The 26346-nt window shown below is 38.3% G+C and overlaps 1 protein-coding gene across 1 annotated transcript; it reads left to right on the top strand.

Annotated features, from left to right (window-relative positions):
* Nucleotides 1–4640: 4640 nt before the first annotated feature.
* On the top strand, nt 4641–24495 carry Pasd1 (PAS domain containing repressor 1). The gene is made up of 16 exons (XM_021153456.1): nt 4641–4701; nt 5387–5556; nt 6846–6931; nt 8742–8831; nt 10240–10339; nt 11322–11471; nt 12498–12628; nt 14215–14279; nt 17649–17823; nt 18552–18690; nt 19659–20071; nt 21661–21810; nt 22215–22349; nt 22436–22521; nt 22977–23379; nt 23858–24495. The coding sequence occupies exons 1-16, from the start codon at nt 4670–4672 to the stop codon at nt 23963–23965; spliced, it is 2433 nt and encodes an 810-aa protein (XP_021009115.1). The 5' UTR covers nt 4641–4669; the 3' UTR covers nt 23966–24495.
* The last annotated feature ends 1851 nt before the right edge of the window (nt 24496–26346 follow it).

The following is a 26346-nucleotide window of genomic DNA, read 5'->3' as shown; positions in this document are numbered from 1 at the left end:
GGGTAGCTAGAGGATAGATGACAGACAGATGGGAGAGGCACGGGATAGCTAGAGGATAGATGATAGAAAGGTGTGGGAAAGACAAAGGAAAGTGAGAGGCTTGATAGGTAGGTACATAGGTTGGTAGCTAGAAAGAAAAATAGAAAGATAGATAAAAGACAGATAGACAGACAGATAGGTAAGCAGGATGCAGGGGAACTAGATGAAAAATCATTTATGGATAGTATAGATACCCAGGATAGCTAGGCGAATGATGATAGATAGATAGATAGATAGATAGATAGATAGATAGATAGAACCCAGAGATTCAGGATAGCTAGACGATAAATGATGCATCGATGGCAAGCAGACACAGGGTAGCTAGAGGATAGATGATAGAAAGGTGTGGGAAAGACAAAGGAAAGTGAGAGGCTTGATGATAGGTAGGTACATAGGTTGGTAGCTAGAAAGAAAAATAGAAAGATAGATAAAAGACAGTCAGACAGATAGACAGACAGATAGGTAAGCAGGATACAGGGGAACTAGATGAAAAATCATTCATGGATAGTATAGATACCCAGGATAGCTAGACGATAGATGATAGATAGATAGATAGATAGATAGATAGATAGATAGATAGATAGATAGATAGAACCCAGAGATTCAGGATAGCTAGACGATAAATGATGTATTGATGGCAAGGAGACACAGGCTAGCTAGAGGATAGATGACAGATAGATGGGAGAGGCACAGGATAGTTAGAGGATAGATGATAGAAAGATGTGGGACAGACACAGGAAAGTGAGAGGATTGATGATATGTAGGTACATAGGTTGGTAGCTAGAAAGAAAAATAGAAAGATAGATAAAAGACAGACAGACAGGTAGGTAGGTAAGCAGGATACAGGGGAACTAAATGATAAATGATTCATGGATAGTGTAGATACCCAGGATAGGTAGATGATAGATGATAGATAGATAGATAGATAGATAGATAGATAGATAGATAGATAGAACACAGAGATTGAGGATAGCTAGATGATAAATGATGCATTGATGGCAAGGAGACACAGGCTCGCTAGAGGATAGATGACAGATAGATGGGAGAGGCACAGGATAGTTAGAGAATAGATGATAGAAAGATGTGGGACAGACACAGGAAAGTGAGAGGATTGATGATATGTAGGTACATAGGTTGGTAGCTAGAAAGAAAAATAGAAAGATAGATAAATAGATAAAAGACAGACAGACAGACAGACAGACAGACAGACAGACAGGTAAGCAGGATGCAGGGGAACTAGATGATAAATGATTCATGGATAGTATAGATACCAAGGATAACTAGACGATTGATGATATAGATAGATAGATAGATAGATAGATAGATAGATAGATAGATAGATAGAACTCAGATATTCAGGATAGCTAGATGATAAATGATGCAGTGATGGCAAGGAGACACAGGCTAGCTAGAGGATGGATGACAGATAGATGGGAGAGGCACAGGATAGCTAGAGGATAGATGATAGCAAAATGTGGGACAGACACAGGAAAGTGAGAGGCTTGATGATAGGTAGGTACATAGGTTGGTAGCTAGAAAGAAAAATAGATAGATAGATAGATAGATAGATAGATAGATAGATAGATAGATAGATAGATAGATACTAGATAAAAGAGAGACAGACAGACAGACAGACAGACAGACAGATAGGTAAGCAGGATGCAGGGGAACTAGATGATAAATCATTCATGGATAGTATAGTTATCCTGGATAGCTAGACGATAGATGATACATAGATAGATAGATGATAGATAGATAGATAGATAGATAGATAGATAGATAGATAGATGATAGATAGAACCCAGAGATTCAGGATAGCTAGACGATAAATGATGCATCGATGGCAAGGAGACACAGGGTAGCTAGAGGATAGCTGACAGACAGATGGGAGAGGCACAGGATAGTTAGAGGATAAATGATAGAAAGATGTGGGAAAGACACAGGAAATGAGAGTCTTGATGATAGGTAGGTACGTAGGTTGGTAGCTAAAAAGAAAAATAGATAAAAGACACACAGACAGACAGACAGACAGACAGGTAAGCAGGATGCAGGGGAACTAGATGATAAATGATTCATGGTTGGTATAGATACACAGGATAGCTAGACAATAGATGATAGATAGATAGATAGATAGATAGATAGATAGATAGATAGATAGATAGATAGATAGATACATAGATAGATACATAGATAGATACATAGATAGATACATAGATAGATACATAGATAGATACATAGATAGATACATAGATAGATACATAGACAGGTAAGCAGGATGCAGGGTAACTAAATGATAAATGATTCATGGATAGTATAGATACATAGGATAGCTAGATGATAGATGGATCAGTATATAGATAGATAAATAGATGTATAAATGATACATAGATAGATATCACAGTGATTCAGGGTTGCTAGATGATAAATGATGCATCAATGGTAAAGAGACACAGTGTAGATAGAGAATAAATGACAGATGGAAGATGAGCACAGGATAACTACAGGATAAAGATGATAGAGGGATGTGAGACAGATACAGGAATGTGAGAGGATTGATGGTAGATATGTAGGCACATAGTTTGGTAGGAAGAAAGATAGAAAGGAAGGAAGGAAGGAAGGAAGGAAGAAAAAGAAAGAAAGAAAGGAAGGAAGGAAGGAAGGAAGGAAGGAAGAGAGAGAAAGAAAGAAAGAAAGAAAGAAAGAAAGAAAGAAAGAAGAGAAGAAAGAAGAGAAGAAAGGATGGAAGAAAGATAGATAAGCAGGGTGCAGGGGAATTAGAAGATAAATGATTCATGCATGGTATAGATACACAGAATGGCTAGAGGATCGATGGTAGATGGATTTAAGTCAGGCACAGCATAGATGGAGAAACAGTGATAGACATATCAAAGAAATTCAGTGTAGCTAGAGGAAAAGTTATATATAAATTGTGTAGAGATACAGGATAGCTAAAGAATAGATGATCAATATAAGGATTGAAGACACAGGATAGCTAAAGGATTTTTCATAGATGGAATACATACACAGGGGAGCTAGTGGATTATAGATAGATAGATAGATAGATAGATTGTTAGATAGATAGATAGATAGATAGATAGATAGGTAGATAGATAGATAGATAGATAGATAGATAGATAGATAGATAGATAGATACATACATACATACATACATACATAGATACATAGATACATAAATAGATAGATAAACAGATGCAGGGAAGCTAGTAGATCCATGATCTATGGATGTTATAGAGACACAGGATACCTGGAGGATAGATATTAGATATATGGCTAGAAGCCAGACAGAGTGTACCCAGAAGATAGATGATAGTTAGATTATAGGGATTCAGGGAAGATAGAGGATAAGTTCTATATCAGTGGTATAGAGATACAGGATTGCAAGAGGATAGATGATGTATAGATGGATGGAGTATAGACATAGGATAGTTAGATGATATATGATAGATAGTTGGAATATATAAAGGAAAGCTAGATGATTGATGATAGATAGATAGATAGATAGATAGATAGATAGATAGATAGATAGATAGATAGATGAGAGATACTCAGGGCAGCTAGAAGATAAATGATCCATGGATGAAATATAGACCCTGAATAGCTTCAGGATAGATGATAATCTATGGATGGAAGATAGCTAGAGGATAAATGATAGATAGATCACAGAGATTCAGGGTAGCTAGATGATAAATGATACATTGATGGTATGGAGTTTCAGTATACTAGAGGATAGATTATAGATATATGGAAGATAGCAAAGGATATCTAGAGAGTAGATGATAGATGGAAGATAGACACAGGAATGCTAGATTGTTGATAGATAAATAGATAGGTAGGTAGGTAAGTAGATAGATAGATAGATAGATAGATAGATAGATAGATAACAGAGATTAGAGTTTTCTGGTAGTTAAAAGTATGCATGCATTGTCTGGAGACTCAAGATAGCTAGAGGATAGCTGATAGTATAATAAAGACAAGATAGCTAAGGAATAGTTGGTAGATGTGGCACAATGAGAAGATAAAGGATAGATAGTAGACAGGCGATCTACAGCATAGATACAGGATAGCTGGAATGTAGATAATTAATAGATGAAAGATAGACACATTAGGATTATTAGGGAATAGATTATAGTTGGATAGAAGGCATATAGCAGATTATTAAGGAAACAGGCAATAGATATATTGATGATAGGCATAGGGTGTGTAGAAGATAGAAAATAATAGAAATAATATAGACACATGAGAACTATTGGTAGTTGAAAGTTAAACACCTGATAGGTAGAGGGAATATGGCAGAGATAGACACAGGCTATCTAGCACATAGATGATTCCTTGATGGAACAAGGGCACACGATAGCTAGGGGATAGATGATCCATAAATGGAAGATAGTCTCAGAATAGCTGCAGTGTAGGAGATCCATTGATGGAAGATAGACACAAGATAACTACAAAATACACGCAAAAATAGACATATGATACTTATCAGGCATATAGTTAGATAGACATAAGAGGGCTATAGCAAGAAGACACTATAGATTGTAGAAAGATGTTTACTTAGTAAAATATTGATCTTATTTGATTTTAGAATCCACATTTTACCTGACTTGAAAAAATGGAGAGAAATACACACCAAAAAATGAGGAGGTAGGAATTCACAATGCAATTCGCAAAGCTTTCTGCCATGACCTCTGTTGTTATTTCAGATCTAGACAAATAAACTTTCTCAGGGAAACTTGTTTCTCTAAAGGGTATTTGCTCTCTTCCTTGGGTTTTCTATTCTCCTAGACCCAATTTCGTTGGAAGACCTAGTCAGAATTACTATTAAAGCAGATGAGAACAGAAGGGAAGCAAAGCCTTGCCATTTCACACAAGCTATTTCGGGTTTAATTTAAGTGATTGCTAAACAATAGTGTCAGACATTGTATGGGCTATACTGGGAAGACATGGAAATGGATTGACCTCTACTTTTAACAGTCTCACAGTCAGAGGGTGGGGACATTTACTTTAATTTCACTGTTTTAATAGAAATAGAACTTATTTGTTTGCTTGTTCATTTATTATTTATCTTGGAGACTAGCTCATGATATTTAGCCCAAGACACGAATCAAATCCACAATCCTCCTGCCATCCCACTTGAGTATTGGGATTAAGGCCATTTTCTGACATATCCTGCCGCAGTAGTTATTTGTGTATAATCAAGACATTGGGTGTTTAATTAATGAAAAGGTCTGTCTTTCTCTCATCCTAGTCTTCCTATTGGGGCACCATATGAATAATTAGCCTCAGCTTTACCATACATAAAGCTCACTTTTATTTCTCTGATAATTAGGCGTACCTCTAATCCATGCAAGAGACCGACACATGAAGATCTCTGCAATTTGCTCAAGAAACTTCAGAAAATGATGGATAGACTTGGATATGGACCATCTAGAGAGAGACCTAGAGCATTTCCCACAAGATATAATAAGTCTGCTATTGCCTCTGGATCTTCTCAAAGAGGTTTGACTTAGGTCCATGTCTTCCTTGTGCCATTGCTGACTTGAGAGCATCACAGTCCTTACCATGCTTCAAGTGGCTTAGGAGAGAGGGAGTATTGGTTGGAGGAGACCTTGACATATCTTTGGCTACATGGTTTGTTTCTCTCCACTTACAAGGTTTTGGGGGAAAGAGAGATATATTCAATGCATAAAATATTCCTGAAGCTTTTATAAGAATAGAACTTACTAGAAGCATAAATGGACAATAGTAATGTCTATGTGGACTTATAAGTCAATGGAACACATTTAGCTAAGGACATGTGATGCCCATAAATATATAATCATACTGTCTTAATCTTAGATGAAACAACTATTTTCTTAACTTCATTATTCCTCTAGAACTTTCCCTGATTCTATGCCCTCTTTGTGGCTAACCTTTTCAAAATATTTTCTAGGCCATGTCCATTCCCTCACATTGCATTTCTTCTTCAACCCTTCAAAAAGGCTATAGCTGCTAGCACTCTTCATCCTACTGCACCAATTCTACACACTCTCTGTTCTCATTGCCTCATTAGTGAAGACACTTGAACTCCTCCGCCCAAAAGACAACAGTCTGAGGGCATGCTATGAAACCCCTTCCCTCAGATCAGAATCACCCAGAACAAGAGGAATCTCTTTTTCTTGTGAGTAGAGGAGCAAATTCCTATTTAGATGAAAGCATTGAAGTGGGAGGCTGTATTACTGAATCCCTTTACTGATTCAGGTCAATGAAGAGGGCTGTGAGGACAGGCAGAGGACAAGCTTAGGTGTGCTGCACACTGAGCAGACCTGGGGAACAGGAGGAAGGACTATGATGGTTGTTGAGGATTGAAGATCCTCCAGTGAAAGACCTTTGTCCAGAAATGAAAAGAGTACAATTTTAACTTTCAGCTATGGACTGGAAGTATGGGTCTATGAAGAGTTCTTAACCTCGTCTGCCATATTGTAGATCCTGAGTTTTGATAGAAGCAAAAGGAACACGATAAGTTGTTAGGTGATTTTCAATTTCATCATTGCTTTATGAGAACTGGTTCAGTGGTTAAATGCACATGACATGCAAGCCTGATGACCTGAGTTCAATCCACAGAGCCTACATAAAGATGGAAGGAGAGAATCAACCCCAAAAGTTGTCTTTGAGTCTCTACACATGAGCTATGGAACACATAAGCACCCACTTACAAAATAATAAAATATTTCTCTAGACCATAAGCTTGAGGAATCTAATATCAATAATTATTTTAATATAACACCTGTCATTTCTTTTATGCAAAGGAACATTAAGTGTACAAGCAAGTTATGAATATAACGAAGTTCCTGTTTTTAATACCTATGAGGAATACCATAAGATGGCTCTTCAGGTAAGGGTCCTTTTAGTTGTTTTTTTTACGTTGTTTACATGTGGATCACATAAAATGCAAGATGCACTACATCACTTTTCAAAGCACAGTTGGAAAAGCACAGGTCTTCAAACAATAATACAACAAATGTTATAACAATACACATTCTTAGATGGAAACCTAAGTCACATGAAGACATCTTTTATCCTTTCAAGCCCTTTTACAAAAAAAGGTAGGTATCATATAGTGAAGTTTGTGTTGTGAAGAGGTTCCAAGATATACCATTTGAAATCTGTCAATAGTTTATGAAACCAAATGCATATTTAAACTATTCTAGAAGCTGACTATAAACTGCAGGGATAGTTGTAGGCACATGTGCAGGCTGTATGCTGTGAAACTGGTAAATCGCTCCTCTACTGTGTTTTAGCTTCTGGCAGGTGTTAGTAAGTTTCCCTGGAAAACTTTTTCTTAGAGAACTTTTTCATGCCATAAGTATGATAACAGCTGTTTTTAAGCACAAAATTAAAAAAAGTAATAATTTTATGGTCTGTAGAAACAAGGACAGCTTGAGTCATTATTTTGACTCATAAAAAAAGTTGAAGTTTTTGTTTTCCAATTGTAGCTGGGGGTATTAGCTCAGTAAAAGCACTTCTCTAGCATATGAGGAATCCTTGATTCAGTACCCTGACACCAGGAAAAGAAGCATAAATTTTTTGATTAACACATAATGATTCTAGGAGCTGGTCAGTTGCTATTTATGTGCTAAAATATCTTCACTTTTTAATGAACTTTTGGGTGAGGATACACTCAAACCAGTTCCAAACCACAACAGGTAATAAGAGAATATTTGACACTAATCATTTGGTTAATTAATGATTATGTTATAGAGCTATGGATAACCACTTAAGAGTACTAGCTGTTCTTGCAGAAGACATGGGTTTAATTCCCATCACTCACCAGTTTACAATTGTCTGTATCTCCAGGTTCAGAGGATCTGATGCCTTCTTCTGGCCTGTATGGGTACCAGGCATACCCATCATGCACAGACATATATGCAGGGAAAAACACTTATACACACAAAATAAAAAAAAATAAGTTTGTGCTTTTCCACAGGGTCCCTACTGAAGGACCTAGAGAAAGGAACTAAGGAGCTGGAGTTTGCAGCCCCATAGGAGGAACAACAATATGAACTAACCAGTACCTCCAGAGCTCCCTGGGATTAAACCACCAACCAAAGAGTACACATGTGGGACTCATGGCTCCAGCTGCACATCTAGCAGAGGATGGCCTTGTCGGGCATCAATGGGAGGAGAGGCCCTTGGTCCTTTGAAGGCTCTATGCCCCAGTATAGGGGAACGCCAGGGCCAGGAAGAGGGAGTGGGTGGATTGGGGAATAAAATAAAACATAAACATATGTATTTGTGCAAATACCAACAAATAAACATAACATATAGCACTAACCATATTTACAAGTAGAACACCAGGCTAAGTATAAATGAATGTGTCTTTAAAATTTTTTTAGCATTTAAATATTAAACATGCTAAAATATGACAATCTATACTCAGAAATGATTCTTCCTAGCATGTGATGAAAAGTTTAGTGTTAATTTTGGGCACACTGAAATTTGTTTGTCTAAGTGACACATCATTTGATAAATATCTCATGCTTAACGTTAAGTAGATTCCGTGTAGGGGGCAGAATAATAGAATTTTAATTATGTGCCTACTTTATTGACATGTAAGAAATGAAATACATTTTCTGTGTTCTATTAAATAAAACTATCATTTTATTATTGTTCCTCTAATTATGTTATTATTCTGTCTTTATTAGTCTTTGGAAAATATTTTGATTGTACTGAACATACATGGAAAAGTTGTTTTTGTATCCCAGAATGTGTCACCTCTTCTTGGCTACTGTCCAGTAAGTTCTTGCAGCTTTTGGGGAAATGGGTCATTCTGGATTATTGTTCATGAGTAATTTCTTTTTAGCCTCATATAACTCATTGGTGTCCAGTTATGACTCTGTTACATCATCTTCTCCACTAGTTTCAGTGTTAAGTCAAAAAAAAAAAAAAACAAACAAAAAAAAAACAACCTGGGATTCCTGAAAAGGCTTTTACTTTTTCCTGTGCCTTATTCACTTCTCTGACATGTGATTAAGATGAAGTCTCTGGCAGAAAAATAAAACATGCTTCTTGTTAAGAGTCTCACTAAGCAGGGAAAATTCCTTTCTTCTTCTGTATAACTGAGTACTTGTGCTTGATTTAAAGCAGGGGCTTGTCGATATCAGGTGAGTATATACAAACTGAGCTAATCTCCAGCCCTCTGAATTCTTTTTATAATAATATCCCCTTCGTTCTACCAATGGAAGATTAGGTGACACCTCTTGTTATTTTATATTTCACATCAAATTTGTTGAATTTTTAATTTTTAACCTTTTGTACATTTAAAAACTTAAAAATAACATACAAAATAGTTGGGTTTCACCATGGCTTTCTTTCCTTCTTTTTTCTTCCTTCCTTCCTTCCTTCCTTCCTTCCTTCCTTCCTTCCTTCCTTCCTTCCTTCCTTCCTTCCTTCTTCTCTCTCTTTCTTCCTTTCTTTCTTTTTCTTCCTTCCTTCCTTCCTTCCTTCCTTGGCAAGATAAGGTAGTATTCTATAGTTCAGCCTGCTCTAAAACTCCTTATTTAGCCCCAGGTTGTTCTTGGACTCAGGACATTCCATTTTATAAATGAACCAATGAAAACATTTTTATTGAAAAAATAAGTATTTCTTTATGGTACAGGGGGAAGGATTGAACTTTTCACAGAAATAAAAAGGTCAGGTTAAAATGTAGAGAGGGCTTGGGACTAGAATGTGCAAAAGTGAAAGGATTCACATCAAAGAGTGTAAAAGTGCAGAGTCAGGGAAAGGCTTTCCATCAGAGTTGAATAGTCACTGGAAAGCATGGTGGTGTGGCGTTTGCCCATCTACATTCACTTGCTTGGATCAAGATAGGACCCAACACTATGGCTGAGAAGCTGAGATATTTTTTCTAGGCTCACAGCACAGAGGGAAACAAGGCAGGGTGAAGATTCCAGCATCTGTGGTCTCTGAAATGGGCAGGGAAGGATCCGACTGCTTGAGGGAGATAATGCACAGGAGAACTGTAGCCAGAGTGGATTGTAACGTGGAGTAATTGCTAGAGGGCAATGCAAACTGCCTGAAGCATAGCACCTATAGCCATAAATGGCATGGGCAGCACTCAACTCATATGGTAAAGATACAAGGCAGACTATTGGTTGGTATTAGTATAGAAAACAAAAATCTGTCCTTTCTCCCTCTCCCTAGGAAGATATTATGGGGAAGAGTCTATTAAATTTTGTTCTTGATGAGCAAAAGGATGAAGTATCTGAGAAGATCATTTTTAATCTTCCATTGACAGCCCTAGGTATGTACACATGGCTTTGTTTTCTTTTTAATTTTTGATTTTTGAGGGGCAAGTAATAAATACTCAGCTGAACAATTTCTTGCTCTCTTACCCCTTAATAATAATAAAAAAATAGTGTAACTGCTGATAATATATTCATTTAAGTTTATGGCCTATAGTTTCAAATACTACATTTCTAACAGTTAAAAAAAATATTTCCTCTGGAGAAGTAGGGAGGAGCTCATGGGCCCTCACTCTCAGACAAGGAGTTGAAGAGAGCTGATGAATGCTGGGAGAGGATGAGTGAGTTTTTTTTAAGGCTATGGTCCCTGGCAGACTGACCATGCTCTAGTAGTGCTCCTCAACCTTCCAAATGCTGAGAGCCTCTAATACAGTTCCTCATGCTGTGGTGACCCCCAACCATGCATTCATTTTCATTGCTTCTTCTTAACTGTCATTTTGTTACTGTTATGAGTGGTAATGTAAATATCTGATGAGTACATGGTCTTAGGTGACTACTATGAAAAAGTTGTTCTACCCCCAAACGGCTGAGAACTATTGCTCTATTGGAAGGATATGGGTAGCACACATTAGAATTGTATATTTTGGGGGACACAAAGTTGGGAAAGACTGAGTGGAGATGGCACTGAATCTGAGAGAAGTCGGAGGGAGCAGGACATAAATATGATCAAAATATATCACATGCATATATGAATTTCTCAAAGAATTTTATTGAAAAATTACTCCCACCTTGTCTTTTCCTTTACCCTAAAGTCTAACTACAGCAGCATTTCTCTAATTTTAGTAGTGCTATATAAATACCAGTGTTTTATGTTCTGGCTAGTGCCTTATTCTACAGATATAACAATGATATCTCTGTGAGTGCCAGCGTTCATGGAAAGGAAATTGAGTTTTTTAAAATGGTGTCTTGACTAGGAAGACTATTACCATCTGAAATATTCCATCCGACTATATAACTTTATTTGTATCTTGCTCTCTTTAGTGGGAAGTCTAATCGAATTTTGCTGTTATATAAAAAAAGAAAATGTAGGTCAGAGTGGCCATGGCAGACATCGTTATAGAGCCAAGTACCAGGGGAGAGAAATATATGAGTATGTGAAATTCATCTTGTACCTACAGGATTCTTATGATGGTAAGCAATCCAGCTGATGATATTTACATGATGTTCATGAGTTTTGTATTCCCTGACTATTAGCATACTTATTCTTGTATTATTGTCATTTGTAAAATCTCTGATACTGCTACACTCACAATTTCTGGCTACATTAATCATTTAAAAATAATAGTGAAATTTATAGGGTGGGGTCACATAGAAACATGGATGATTATATTGGTAGAGGATGTCTCCTTTTACAAAACAAAATAAATTTAAAAACCTATTCAAAAAAAGGTTTAATGCACTGAATAGCTTAAAGGGAACTTCATGAATAACTTGAGTTAGTTATAGATATATTTTGTAGTTTTCAATCCACACCACAGATTAGATTAACTGGAGTTTAGAATTCTAACATCCTATCAAGGACCATTCAATAGAATACTAACACTAAAGCTCTACACACTGACTTGGGAAAAGAAGTCATTTCTCTAAAAATTTCAATAGATAAAATTTATGTCACATGTGCTATGGGACCTAGTTGTTGAGGGTTAAGGAAGTACAAGCTGAGAAATCAAGATACACAATTAAAATTAATTGCTTCAGAGCCATAAAACATCTGAGTTAATCAGAATTAAGGTATACTTTGTGCTTCAGGTACTCAAATGCTTGTTAAAATATTTCTCATGTTTCTTTCTTGAACATTACAACTGAAACATCGTTAAAAATCACTTGGACAGATGCATGTACACACACGCACATGCAAACACATGCACACACATTTCTTTTAGAGACTAACACAAGAGTCCATAGGGCAACAGCCAAAGATTGACATCAGCACAAACTCACATTGATTTTCAGTATGAATGCCTCATATTTTGGCGGTGATCATCTGGGGAATCTGGGGAGCTTAGGTGGAAGGGAAAGAAGATGAGAAGCCCATGGTTCAGAATCTTGAAAAATGTCACTGAGGTGGCAAATAGCATTGTGATGTGGCAGTTGTCTGCCAGCTTGCTTAGCCAATATAGCTTCTAATTTAATTGCCATTGTGTCTGTCACCCCTAGAGTCATTCATGTTTTTCCGGAATTGTGGTCATAACAGCAGAAACATTCAGTCTTCTACTTCAAGGCTGTTATGGGAGCAACAGTACTATCTTGTAGGAAATATTTCTGTTCTTCGTACACCGGATGAGTCAGTGAGTAAGCTGTATCTATCGCCCACATTGAAGGGCACATCATTTTCACTTTCAGCTACTGGGCATCAGTACATATACACTCAGTATCCAGTAAGGAAAGAACAACTTGTATATTTCTGTTATAAAGCAAATTTTCATGTATTGACAGCTCTGTCCTCCCCCACCTACACCTTTATGTTGTTAATTGTAAAGGCTTTTTACAGCTTAAAGGAAAAGCTAGTTATTAAAAAGCATGTGGTAGATTGAAAATCCTTTAGTTTATAGTTTCAATAACATATGATACTTTTCATGTCCTAGATACTGTGGTAAGTACCAGGGGAATACATACAGGCAGCCAATAGACAAAGCACTGATGACAGGTGTCATAAGGAAGTGAGTTGGTGATTTCTGTTTTGAATAGGGTACCCCCAAGGATAAAAAAGGCAATCTATATTGAGAGTGAATTGACCTCATTTTGGAGAGTTGAAGGAATAAAATTGGTTATGTGATGCAAAAAGGGGAAAGAGGGAAGGGGATCATGGAGACATGCAGGAGATAGATTGTACAGAACTTTGCTCACTGTAGTAATTAATACATTGGAATTTATGCCAAGTACACTGGAAATCAGAGGGTGAGTATGATCTGGACTGAAATCACTAGGCTGCTTTGTAGGTGGAACACACATAAAGAAACAAGAATGGAGGCAACCAGATGTGAACGGCAGGAATCTGAACTGATTGTAGTCATGGGGATGGAAACTCCAGGATTTGGAATGAAGGGATATAGGCCTAGTATTGTAAACTTGTTAGTGTTTGCAGCCTAGATAAAGAACTCTATTTGGCCTGTGGACCATGTTTCTATTGTGATGGCATAGTAGATCACTCCTAGATTCAATTTTAGAATAAACCTATTCTCCATATTGAAGAACGTGAGGAAAGTTGTATAGAGGAGAATACTGAAGGCAGTTGTCAGATTTGATTGCCCCATTCATTCTTCCTTCATACTAACCCTCAGGGATCTGAGTTCCATCATTTACCACAAGAATGTAGACATCTAAGGCATAGGACTCAGCCCTAAGTTTTGTTTCATTTTCTGAGAAAGAGAAAACAAACCTTGCTTGGTCCACCCATATTCCACTAGTCTCCATCATGGCACCACGAAGTCTAGTTGTGATTTCCTCCAGTTTTTCTCTCAGGGCCTCTAGGACATTGTATCTATACCAGTTGATATTTTGGAAAACAAATTTCAAGAGAACAGAGATAGCAGTCAGATGAGTCTTTAGAGTCTGCTGGTATAAAATAATGAGCAGTGAACTTGAATCAAAGTGAAATTGCTAGATTTACTAGTGTTGGGCTAAACCACTGTACATACATACCTTGTTTTCATACTTGTAAACCCAGCATCTTCCTCACACTGACATGACATTTGGGTTAGTTGTAACTTGAATATGTAATACATGCTATAAATGTCAAGCTTTTCTAGCATATAGATACACTTAATTGCCAATTATGGGGCTAGGAGAAGGTGTAACTCTACTCTGTTCAAAGCTGTAGGTTTGATTCTCAGAGATGCCAAAATGATGACAACTAATATGCTAATTTTTGCAGGCACATCCTATTAAGATTCAAACAAATGTTATAGCTGTTGAATCGAATCCTATACGACAACGCAGGTAAGAGGTATCATAGCTGTAAGTAATACAGTGCTGAAACTTTTTTTGTTGTTGTTAAATAAAGCCAAAATAAGAAAGATTATCTAGGAATTTTAATGAATCTAAAAATGACCAATTTGCTGTTCGGAACCTACCTTATCATTTAATACAATTCATTGTTCCCAACAGAATAAACACAGATTAATGACTTTTTTTAATTTTTAAAAATACTCAAATTATGTTTAAAACTACAGAATTTTCCTTGCCTGTCTGCCTATCTCCCTTTTATCTATCTATCTATCTATCTATCTATCTATCTACCTATCATCTACCTACCTCCCATTTGTATGTGTGTTTGCATGCACCACCAATACCATTTCCAGCTATTTTAATGTATGGAAGGAATCGTGTAACTATTGTCTGTTGCATCATTTCCTAGATTAGTTCAATAATGGTCCTAGAAAAAAATGACAGAAAAGAGCATATAATATACATCGGAGGTTGTGAGCCCAAATTCTTGGAACACACACGGCAGAAAGAGAGGCCTGATTCCTGAAAGTTTTCCTCTGTCCTCCACACAAGTGACATACATTAATGGACACATGCGCGTGCGCGCCCACACACTCACACACACACACCACTCTAAATGAATAACTAAATGAATAAATAATTTTTAAAAATAGGGCAATGGAACAAAAACATTCACTTGCTGTCATGTATAAAGATGTCTAATGAAGGTCACTTTTTTTGTCTGTCAGTTTGTGTGTGTGTGAGAGAGAGTAGAGGGAAAAGGGCGAGGAGGAGGTAGAGGAAAGGGAGAGAAGGAGGAAGAGGGGGGAGAGAGGAGAGAGAGAGCACGAGTGCAAGAGAGCAAGAGAGAGAGCGAGAGAGAGAAAGAACGAGAGAACACGAGCAAGAACGAGAGAGCAAGAGAGAGCAAGCACAAGAGAGCAAGAGAGTGAGAGAGCAAGAGCGAGCAAGCAAAAGAGCGAGTGTAAGAGAGCGACAGAGAGTGAAAGAGAGCAAGAAAGCTAGAGCAAGACAGTGAGAGAATGAGAGACAGCAAGAGAGAGAGCATGAGCAAGAGCAGGGTTCGCAGCCTGCGGGCTTCGGAGCCTTCGCAGACTTGCAATTGTATGCTTCGGCAAGAGAGAGAGAGCACGAGAGAGCGAGAAAGCTGATTACTGGCTTTCCTGGAACTCACTATGTAAAGCAGGCTGGCTTCAAACTCACAGAGATCCTCCTGACTCTGCCTCCCAAGTGCTGGGATTACAAGAGCAGGCCACTGTACACAGCCTGCACGGCAATTCAAAGGCAAAAAATTGCCTTAAGCTTTCAAAAGAAACCCAAGCTTGGCTTTAAGGTAGTTCTGCCAGGTGCCAGGCCAAGTAAATTTAAGGTGAAACGTCTAAGGTGCATGGGAGAGCCAGAGGTCCCAGGCTCCTTACTACCTTAAAAAATCCACGACTGGGAACAGATGGATAAAAAGTAACAAAATTATGCAGCTGAGGCACGGGATTTAGAAAAAGTCCTGGATGACGTGAAGTTTTCACTCTTCAGCGATTGGTTCAAATTGAAAACAAGGAGGAGTCCGGGTTTTGTACTTTTGTCGAAGACTCCGAAGCGTACAATTGCAAGTCGGCGAAGGCTCCGAAGCCCGCAGGCTGCGAACCCTGCAGGCTGCGAACCCTGCGGGCTGAGAAGCCTGCCTAGACTAACTTTGAATTCTGCTCGTCTGAAAATTCACAACCGAGAATTCAGCAGAGACGGAAGGTGAATTAGAGGTTGCCTCAGGCCAGGTATTGTGTGCAGAGTGAATGGGGACAGCGAGGAATGGTTAGAACAGTAGACTATCTTTTCGGGCTATGAAAATGTTCTCAAACTGTCTTGGGGTTGGAGATTTATCTTAGTGCTTGCCCAGCAACTGCAACATTTATCTTAGTACTTGCCCAGAGTTCAGTCACCAGCGTATAAATAAATACGTAAATATAAAAGGACTAAAAATTCAAAGGGAACTAAAAATATTATGATCATTGTATGATCTGAATGTACCAGAAGTCATTGAATTGAAAGCTTTAATTGAATTCTGTGCAATGTGAGTTTGGTTTATTTTTTAAAAAGCATTTCTCCACACGCAGGGAATGTAGCTCAGTTGACAGAGTACTTGCCTAGCATAAACCTAGTAGTATATGCCTGTGATATCAGAGTTGAGAGGTGGAGGCATGTAGACCGATTTTAAAAACAGTTCTGTGTCTGTATTTTGCCTGCATGTATGTCTGTGCACCACATATTTGCAGTGCAAATGGAGGCTAAAAAGTGGTGTGAGATACTGGAACTGGACTTACAGACAGGTGTAGGGTCCATGTGTGAGCTGGGAATTGAACCTAGGGCCTCTGAAAGAGAAGTCAGTGTTCCGCCCCAATAGCAAAACTCTAAGGTCTTCCTTGATCACATACTGAGTTTAAGGCTAGCCTGGGATACGTAGATCTTGCCTCCAAACGGAAACCAGCATGTGTGTTGCAAATATATGCATACATATATGTGTATGTGTGTTATCTTAGAATTCTTAAGTATTAACTATTGTAAATAACGTGTTTAAATTATTTCACACTGAAAATCAAACCAGTGAGAGTAAATGTCATACATTTCATGCCAAGTAATATATGCAAATGGATAAAGTAATTCATTACCTGGCTTTTTCTGTTTTATCTCCTTTTATGCAATCAGAATCTCACAGATATCATTTACCACATTTAATGTTAGGTTATCTTACTTGTTTATTTTTAAAAGTCTCACTTATTACTATACTTCAGCCTCTCATATTTTGTACTGATAATGGTGTCTTTGTTGCTTGAACTCCCAAACAAAAGCCTTGTTTTGTGTGTTCTTGTCTTTTGCAAGACAAGATTAAGATTTAAAATCAGGACTTTAAATATGTTGGCTAAGTGTTTTTCCATAGAATCATACTTCTAATTCTAAGACACAGGACATTTTAAAGTTAGGTATACAAAGTAGTGGATTTACTTCTGGCATTTCCATACATACACATCATTATACAAAGTAGATTTTTAATATATTTTAATATATTTTATTAATTCTTAAAGAATTTCAAACAATTATTTAGATCAGATATCTACAACTTCTCTTCCTAAAGCTTCCTAGATCAGTTCCTCTGTATTTCCTCCTGTGGTATGGCCATCAATCCATTCAGAAATTGGTTGGTTGCCCCCATAACATTAATGCCATGATTGCAAACATGGGCATGTCTTGCCATGCCAGGCATTTTGTTGATCAAAGAGTTCACAGCTGGTAAGCCTGCTCGTAACATTTCTTTCTTCAGTCCCCTTCCAGTACACATGTTAATAATGGTTTCTTTATGGCTTTATTAAGGCTTCTAAAACGACGCCAAAGAAGTGAAATGCAAAGACGTACTCAGGCTCAGGCTGAATTTGCGAATGTGGAGGAACATCCTCTAAAACGACGCCAAAGAAGTGAAATGCAAAGACATGCTCAGGCTCAGACTGAAGTTGTGAATGTGGAGGAATGTCCTGAATCAGGCACAGAAGTATGTACATTGACAGTCACTGAGTAGAACCATGGGCCTTTATTCCTGTAATGTTTTTATTTAGTTAATGTGCATTGTCAAGATAGAAAGACTTTAATTTCAATAAGTGTCTCATGAGCATGGCAGTTTCTGACATTTTTTTCTTACTGTAATTGTCATGCTTAGAATAGTCCCTGTGCTTCGCCTGATCCTAAGTTGAGCATCTATAAGTGATTTAAAGTAACATTTGACTAAAATATAAGCAGCCTTAGGGGAAAAACTGACATCATTGGATTCTTTTATTCTTTAAGGCTCTATAGCCTTAACCCTAGAAGTTCTAGTGCCCTACACTTCTCTTTTATTCTACAGCCAAAATACTTAGTGATATTTCCCATTTAATCTGCCTAAAACATTAAGTAGCCCATACTTGACTTTTTTTGTGTGTTTGAAGCCTACTTTGCATGTTGTAGGAACTGCCTCTTTGAGGCTTAGTACCTCCAACAATATTTTTAAGGATATTTAGGTGTGTGTGTGTGTGTGTGTGTGTGTGTGTGTAAGGATTTTGTGTTTGTTCTTCAATTATTAAAGTATATTTTAAAGTATGTCTAAGGTTTGGGGGTCTGCCTGTTTTTCTTATTATATCTGTCTTATTCTATCTTGTTAGTGAAATGTGTTATCTTCTGTTGGAAATTTAGGTCAAGATTGTAGATGTTCAGCCAGCCACTTGGCTAACCCCATTTGAATTACAGGTCAGGCCACTGTCTCACTCAAGCATAAGCACAGACGGAAGTGCAAGCACAAGTATAAGCCCCTGTGTGAGGACAAGTTCAAGTACTCCATCTACAGATACTACAACATCTACAGATATTACAACTACACCAGCAGCAAGTAGGTACAACTAGCTATTGGGATGTGGTCTAAAGACATGGGATGACCTTCAAGGTGGTGTCAAGGTTTAAAATAAAGATAGTGTTTTGCAAATTGTATCTTGGATAGCCTCTGTTTCTGGACTAATATCCGTTTATCAGTGAGTGCATATCATAGGTGTTCTTTTGTGATTGGGTTACCTCACTTAGAATGATATCCTCCAGATCCATCCATTTGCCTAAGAATTTCATAAATTCATTGTTTTTAATAGCTGAATAGTACTCCATTGTGTAAATGTACCACGGGGAGGGAATAGGGGGCTTTGGGGCTAGCATTTGAAATGTAAATGAAGAAAATATCTAATAAAAATGCCAAAAAAGAGATAGTGCTCAGTTTATAATGGTATGAAATCATAGGTCATATGTATCAAATCCAACTTTGCTCATTTCCTGTAAAGTTTTGGAGATGATTTCAGAGCAATAAAAGTAAAGATCTCCTTACAGGTTCAAGCAATCACTAGTTTGTTTGTTTGTTTGTTTGTTTGTTTGTTTTTTATCTCAATAATGTTTAAAACTCCAAAGTTTTTTCTTTTTTCCCTGAGACTCAAGGCAATGTCTTAATGGTAACTCTTTGTAAAACAAAACAGTAATCACATATTTTTTATTTTTTTATTATTTATTTATTTATCTATTTTGTTTTTTTGAGACAAGGTTTCTCTGTATAGCCCTGGCTGTCCTGGAACTCACTCTGTAGACCAGGCTGGCCTCGAACTCAGAAATCCACCTGCCTCTGCCTCCCAAGTGCTGGGATTAAAGGTGTGAGCCACCACACCTGGCTAGCAGTCACTAGTCTTATACATTCTAGAAATCCTGACTAGAAATGTGCCAATTCTCCTTCCTATTGAATTCCTATTATTCACTTGCTTTTTGTTTGTTTGTTTGCCACATTTTACTGTTTTGTCATAATCTCCTCTGTGCTTCCTTCCTTAGCCCCTACATCTGGACAGGGGTATGTGATAGAGCCAAAAAACATGCTCGAGCCCCAGGACATGGAATTTGAAGTGGGTCCAGAATTCCTCCTTATTGACAGCCAAGAAGAAGAGGCCTCTCTAGAACAAGGAGAATTCACTGAAGAGGATGTGAAGAAACCCTTGGAAGAGACAAAGGTCTGCACTATTAAAGAAAATGTAATTGATGAAGATTCTGCACGTCAGGATGCTTCTTCAGACGATGATGATGACAGCTGTATAATAATAGAAGATACTGAAGAGAAGAATGACCCGAAGATCCAAGAAGCCATTAAGGTCCAAGAACAAGAAGATCAAAAGGCACCTGAGGCTGTCCCATTATGTCCAACCACACCATTGCGGGCTGTGCGCCCAGAGGCTGTGGTGGAACCCATAGTACGTATAAATTTGTGGGCCGGTAATGCTGAGGTACATCTGAAAGTCTTTTAAAATGCATTTTTTGGTATGTCTAACATTGTCAAGCTTAAATTCACTTTGTTTGCCCAGGAATACTTTATAGTTACTAATATACTAACTTTTCAAATATACAAGAATGTTTTGTGCTTCAGAGAATATTTGATGCAAGTAGGAAGTTGAGCTGGTATGAAAATTCTGGATTTCTACTGGTCCTGATTTTCCTCATGTGTGGATGAATGCTAACCATCTTAAGAGAAGACAGCTTTTTTGAAAATTTATACCAACCTTCCCCTCAGAAAACAGCAGCATAAGCTAGGATTATTTCCCTCTTCTGGGCTACATCTATTCTATCCTTGTGATTATGGATATAACCATGTTGGATAATGATTTTTTTTAAAGATAGGGTTCTTAAATATACAGGATGGTCAAGCAAGGAAATGAGTTTATATCAGTTATGGAGAATGGTTTGTCTCTCTTACTAGTCCAAAAAGCAGGTACCCCATCCCCAATGTCCAAAGCAATCTTCATAGAATGAAAACATAAAATATAGATAGGTGTTTTAATTTAGCCGTAGCAGTATGACGATGGCAAATTCCTGAGCCTTGGTGTCTTCATTTTTGAAAAGACCTCTTGCCTTTCAGGGATTTTTTTGGAGTACCATGAAATTTCTTTGAACTATTTATAAGGAAATTTATGTGAATACATTTATCCTTTTTAAAAAGTCCTTAAACTGAAATGTTTTGGGGTTTTTTTCTTTGTTTTGAATTAGTACACAGTTAAATTCTCAGTGTAGATATGGTTTTAAATTCTTTAAATAACCAGTAATAGGTCTGCAATCTAGCTATGTACAGGAGGTGAGAGTCCAGGCAGGTCTTAGCAGAAGCCAATGTAGCATCTATATAACTGGGGTTTCCTGTGGGCTTGAGTAGGCAATCCCTCTCCATGTTCACTGTGTTTGGTGCATTAAGAAAAAGCAAGCAGATCTGGAATGATTTCTGGTTATGCTAGTGTATAGCTGTTTACCAGAGTAGCTGTTGTTTTGTTAAGTGCCAAGAGTAAGTTGTAGTCGGATGATAATGTATCCAGAAAAGCCCTGTTTTGTAAAGAAAAACCTCATATATGATGTTATGTTTATTTGTTGGTATTTGCACAAATACATATGTTTATCTTTTATTTATTTTATTTTTGAGACAGGGACTCATGTATGCCAGTTTTTCTGGAACTTTCTTTGCAGCCAAAGATGATGCTGAATTTCTTTTTTTAAAAATCTTTTTAATTAGGTATTTTCTTCATCTACATTTCCAATGCTATCCCAAAAGTTCCCCAGACCCTCCCTACCAATCCCCTACCCACCCACTCCCACTTCTGGTAAGCTACTTAAAGCTATCAAACTGTATATATATCTTTTTAATTCATAAAAATAAGAATAATAAAAATGTTGCTTCTTAGGACTGAAACAATAAATATGATTTAAAAGCCAAAAAAAAAAAAAAGAAAAGAAAGAAAAAGAAAAAGAAAAAGCAAGGACTAACAGCAGGTCTTTGTAATTTTGTGTCCTTACAATGCAGCCAAGGAGAACATATCAATTCCATCGTCCACTTTTGGGGGAAAGGTTTGCTCAACTCAGTGGCCCACGAGTAATGACACAGGTGTATGATCTGAGTATCAGCCGATCCTTCCACGATGAGCTGCCTTCTTACATAGATATCGAAGAGGAGGTATGGAAAGTTCATTTTACCTTTATAACTGAAAGGAGATTTCATTTTCTTAAGAAGTTGGATTGCTTGGTTTATTTGGTTAGCCTACTCCATCTGTTATAGTTGAGTTGCCCCAGAAAGTGAAAACTATCTGTTCCAGGTAGACCTGAATACAGGTTAGATAATATACACATGATTGTGTGGGTATTTTGGATTCTTAGAAGTCTGTAACCCAGGGGCATGTCTGTGAATAGTGTGCTATCGAAGCAGTCAGTAGTTCCAATAGCCCTTAGGACAGAGACCAGACTTATATAATTTTTTAATTCATTTGAATGTTAAGTTCATTTCTTGGGGATAGTGGTGCTTTGTAAGACATCGAGTTACTTTTATGGTTTTTTTTTTTTTTGACACATCAATACCTGCAGGACCGAGAGCAAGAACAATGTGAATATGAGTTGGCCCAACGTATTGAGTTGCTTCGAAACTTACCATATGAACGGCCGGGGCAGCAACAAACTGGGCAAGGACAAGGACCTCGTGTATATCGTCCACGAGAGCAGGTACAGGGGTGGTCCAAGCCTGAGATGTCAAGAAGGAGATGTATGGCACCTGTATCTTTTCACAATAACCATGTTGGTTTTTACAGGTGGTGACTGTTATTGATGACGTGGGGCCACGCGCCATGAATTTTTTTGGAAATAACTCTGAGCGTTCACAAAATGAGATGCATAGGTAAGAGATAGATTGAATGGGAAGAAGGGTGAAGGCCACTGCATTTCCCCCTTGTTCCTGGCTGTGTAGTGCCTATCTGAGAACCTACTGCTCGAATGGAGGATCTTTCACACATAAAGCCTAGACAAGACAACCTCAAAGCTAGAGACTTCAAATATAAACCTTGAAATCATTTGGCTTCATTGCTCAAGTTTAGATTCTCAGCACAGGGTGTTTGTAGAGAAGACTTTATTAACCACAGCTGAGTAACTTCCCAGTTTCATGCCCATTCTTTAACTTTTCTGGAATGAAGGCATTGGCTATGCAAACTAGGGAGGTAGATGTAAGATGTTTGTTACATGCTGTGAAGAGCCAATAATATATAAACCCGGATCAGATTATATGTAGCATGGACAATTTCTCATGAGCCATCATTCTTTGACTTACGTCACTGCTCCAAATTTCTTCTCTTACAGACATTGGGAGGATCCTGTTGATCATGCTCCTCCAGTTCTGCATCACTCATCAAGATCATGCCAAGAAATGGCAGCATCACATCAAACATTGACAGCATCATGCCAAGCATCATGCCAAGTATCTTTCCCATCATGCCAAGCATCTTTACCATCATACCAAGCATCTTTACCATCATACCAAGCATCTTTACCATCATGTCAAGTATCTTTACCGTCATGTCAAGTATCTTTACCGTCACGTCAAATATCTTTACCGTCATGCCAAGCATCTTTACCATCATACCAAGCATCTGCAGTATCACATCAAGCATCTGCAGTAACACGTCAACCATCGACAACTTCACATCAAGTATCAGTGTCACAAGTATCAGCAGCAGCATGCCACCCATCAGCAATGCCACGTGTAAGTACTTCTCAATCATCAGGCTTAGGGTTAGGGTTCTCAATCATCTCACAGTCTTGACTTAAAAATGCCTGGCCTGGAATCCTCAGAAAATTTGATGCATCTATAGAATAAAGGCCCACTCTTGGGTTTACAGCCAAAGAGAGAATCAATATTATAGAGTGGAGATATTCTATAGCTTTTTATTTTGAATTTAGAATGATTCTGGGCCTCTTCTTCATAAGGGAAACACCACAGAAATATAGTCTGTGTTTGAAATGCAGACTTGAAGCATTATCAATTTGAGGAAGTTACACATGTAGAACTCACTGCTGAGTAAAGCCATTGTCTACTGGGATCTGTATATAACTGAGCTAGATGGGTGGTTCTAAAGTAAAATCCTACTTTCTGTCTTCCCCAGCATAGATTACCTAGTGGAAGAACTGTAGCCAAGTATTTAAGTTCACCACTCTCCCCCCCCCACCCTTTTTTATTTCAGAATGCCTCTTCTGACCACGGAAGAGAGAACAGGCCACGCTTTCTTCCCCCTGGACAAGATCACATTGGCTACTTTCAGGCTGAAGAGGACACCAATCCTCGCCCATGAGGGGAAGATGAGGCTTAAGACAGACCTCCATGGTCTGTGTGGGAAAGGGACATACAAAATGGTCAGAGTCCCTTTGGGAGAGGGTGGGTGGGTTATATTCCGTTACTTGTAAATTAAGGTTGTGGTTATTCTCAAGCATAGTTTGTGGAAATAGTGCTGCAGAAGTAGACTGTTACATCCAACTTGGTGTGTGATAGATAACAAGTATTCCCTGGCCCTGCTTGCCAAATACCACTTTGTGTATATGCATATGTGCTTTCATTGTGGCAAGCTGACTTTAGTGGGCAGAATGCCAGGGCCCTATATATTTTCTTGACAATGTTAAAAATACTACAAAACTGTACAATGCATGGGGGAAAAGCTGTTCTATCATGCCCTTCCCCCAAATTCTGGGCCCTTGTTTTTTGATTTATTTCTACCTCTCTTCTGTAGCTCCGTGATACTTCATACCCTATGTTAAATGGGTATCCAATTGTGAGAAACTAATATCTGTTCAAAATAGTGTACATCTTTACTTAATAAAAACTATGCTTCACCACAAGTCTTGTGTCTGTGTGGTTGACTTTGATATCCTAAGTATATTACTGACTTGCTGGACCATGCTTATGTCCTGATGAAGAGCCCATGTTCTAGAGCTAAACATCTCATGCAATACCTTTTTCCTATTGTATTAGCATTTTTTGCCACACTTACAAATATCACTGGCTGCTACTCTTGTGTGTGGCTATGAGTCTAGGCACTTCTCCTGAGTGGAGCCTTTTCGTTTGGTTCGTTTGTTTTTATGTGTGTGCTGTCTCCACCTTACTCTTAAAGTAAACAAACCAAGGAAACGACCAAGAGTAGTCTGACACACCTCCAGGCATATGGTTTATACCAGAGTGTTAGAAAAGGGATGTTTCTGTGCTCCCTAAATTCACTGGGGTCCTTAACCTCCAATGTGATGGATTAGGAGATAAGGTCTCTGAGAGGTGATTATGGTTCTGAGGACAGGAGTATGGCAGTGGCTTTTGATAGCTACTCCACCACCCTGGTACCAGAGTGACTTTGGAGTTCCTGTTGGCTTCCTATACATCAGGTATAGTTCTCACAATCATAAGTAAAGCTCTGTATTTGGAAAGTGACTTTAGTACTTGGTCTTCTGCTGCAGAATAGGTCATGGAAGAACAGGACACTTTACTCACAAAGCACAGGACTGCTGAATGCAGCAGTCAGATTGAGCAAGTCTCAGAGAGAGAGGCATGAGAATTCCAGGAGCCCAGAGGCCACCTGTGGGGATGATTGCTTTCCTTCACTGTTTAGAATGTGGCTGTTCTTGGTGGTTCCTCCTGGAACAGCCCTGGGACATCTGAGCACAGTTGCCTTCACATTATTAGGTTGTTGGGTAAATGATGAGACATGTCGAGTTTCCTGGTTTGGCTGTTTCCCTTGCTACATCTGCCCAGCTCATACCAGCCGAGGGGAAGTAGAAGCTTGTGAGCACTGGAGTCAACAGCTTGAGCTGGCCTGACATGCTGATCCTCCTTTCCACACCACAGGAAAGGCTGCAAACCCCTCTAGATTGGAGAAAGTGGAGAGGAAGCCCTAGCCTTCCTCTACTGTCTTCAGAGTGGTAGTCAGTAGCCCCAAGATTCAAAGCAGGCAGCTCTGATCCCCTCTGGGTCTTTGTTCTTAGCAACAATGACAATAAGGTGGCCCCAAGTTGGATCACTTTGAATTTGTTTACCTTTTCAACAGGGGACCAAGTTCAATTCAGCTATCTGGGAAAGGTCAAGCATTGCACTTCTGTGTGGCTTGTGCAGGTGAAAAGATGAAGCAGAGCCGAGCTTCCAGACCGTCAGTGTTACTTCCCTACCTACTCAATCCCCCATACACAAGACAAGGCTTGACTTGTATATAATGGAACATTAAGTACGCACAGTTTTATGGCTGCATATTTAACAGTTTTCTCTGGCATTAAACATTCATAAGCATCCCTATTCCCAAATGCATTTTATAATAATAAAGTGTTATTAAAACTATCAGCTTCAACTCCTTTCACACCATCCAACACAGCACCCAGGGTATTGTATTATGTAGTGAGCAATATTTTGAAGTGTATCTTAAAACAATGAAAGGGAAGGTAGCCTTGGAACATTCTAGCATGTAAGTACTGTTCACCCTAACAGATCTGGGCACATGTTCCATAGTAATAACCATTATACCCACTGTGATTTCAAGCCTTGTTCCTGAACCCCTGATGTGCTCCAGAGAGCTCTTCACTCCTCCTACCTGCTGAGACTCTGACACTGTCAAAGGAAGGTCTATGTTGAGTGTTTTATACTCTATTGTAATCCTCACCTCAGGCTCTCTGGCACTTGACTTCAGACTAACTGAAACGAGAG

The sequence above is a fragment of the Mus caroli genome, unplaced genomic scaffold, assembly GCF_978045245.1.
Source record: "Mus caroli unplaced genomic scaffold, Mus_caroli_1 scaffold_5, whole genome shotgun sequence".
NCBI lineage: Eukaryota > Metazoa > Chordata > Mammalia > Rodentia > Muridae > Mus > Mus caroli.
This window is presented reverse-complemented; position numbering and strand designations above follow the sequence as displayed.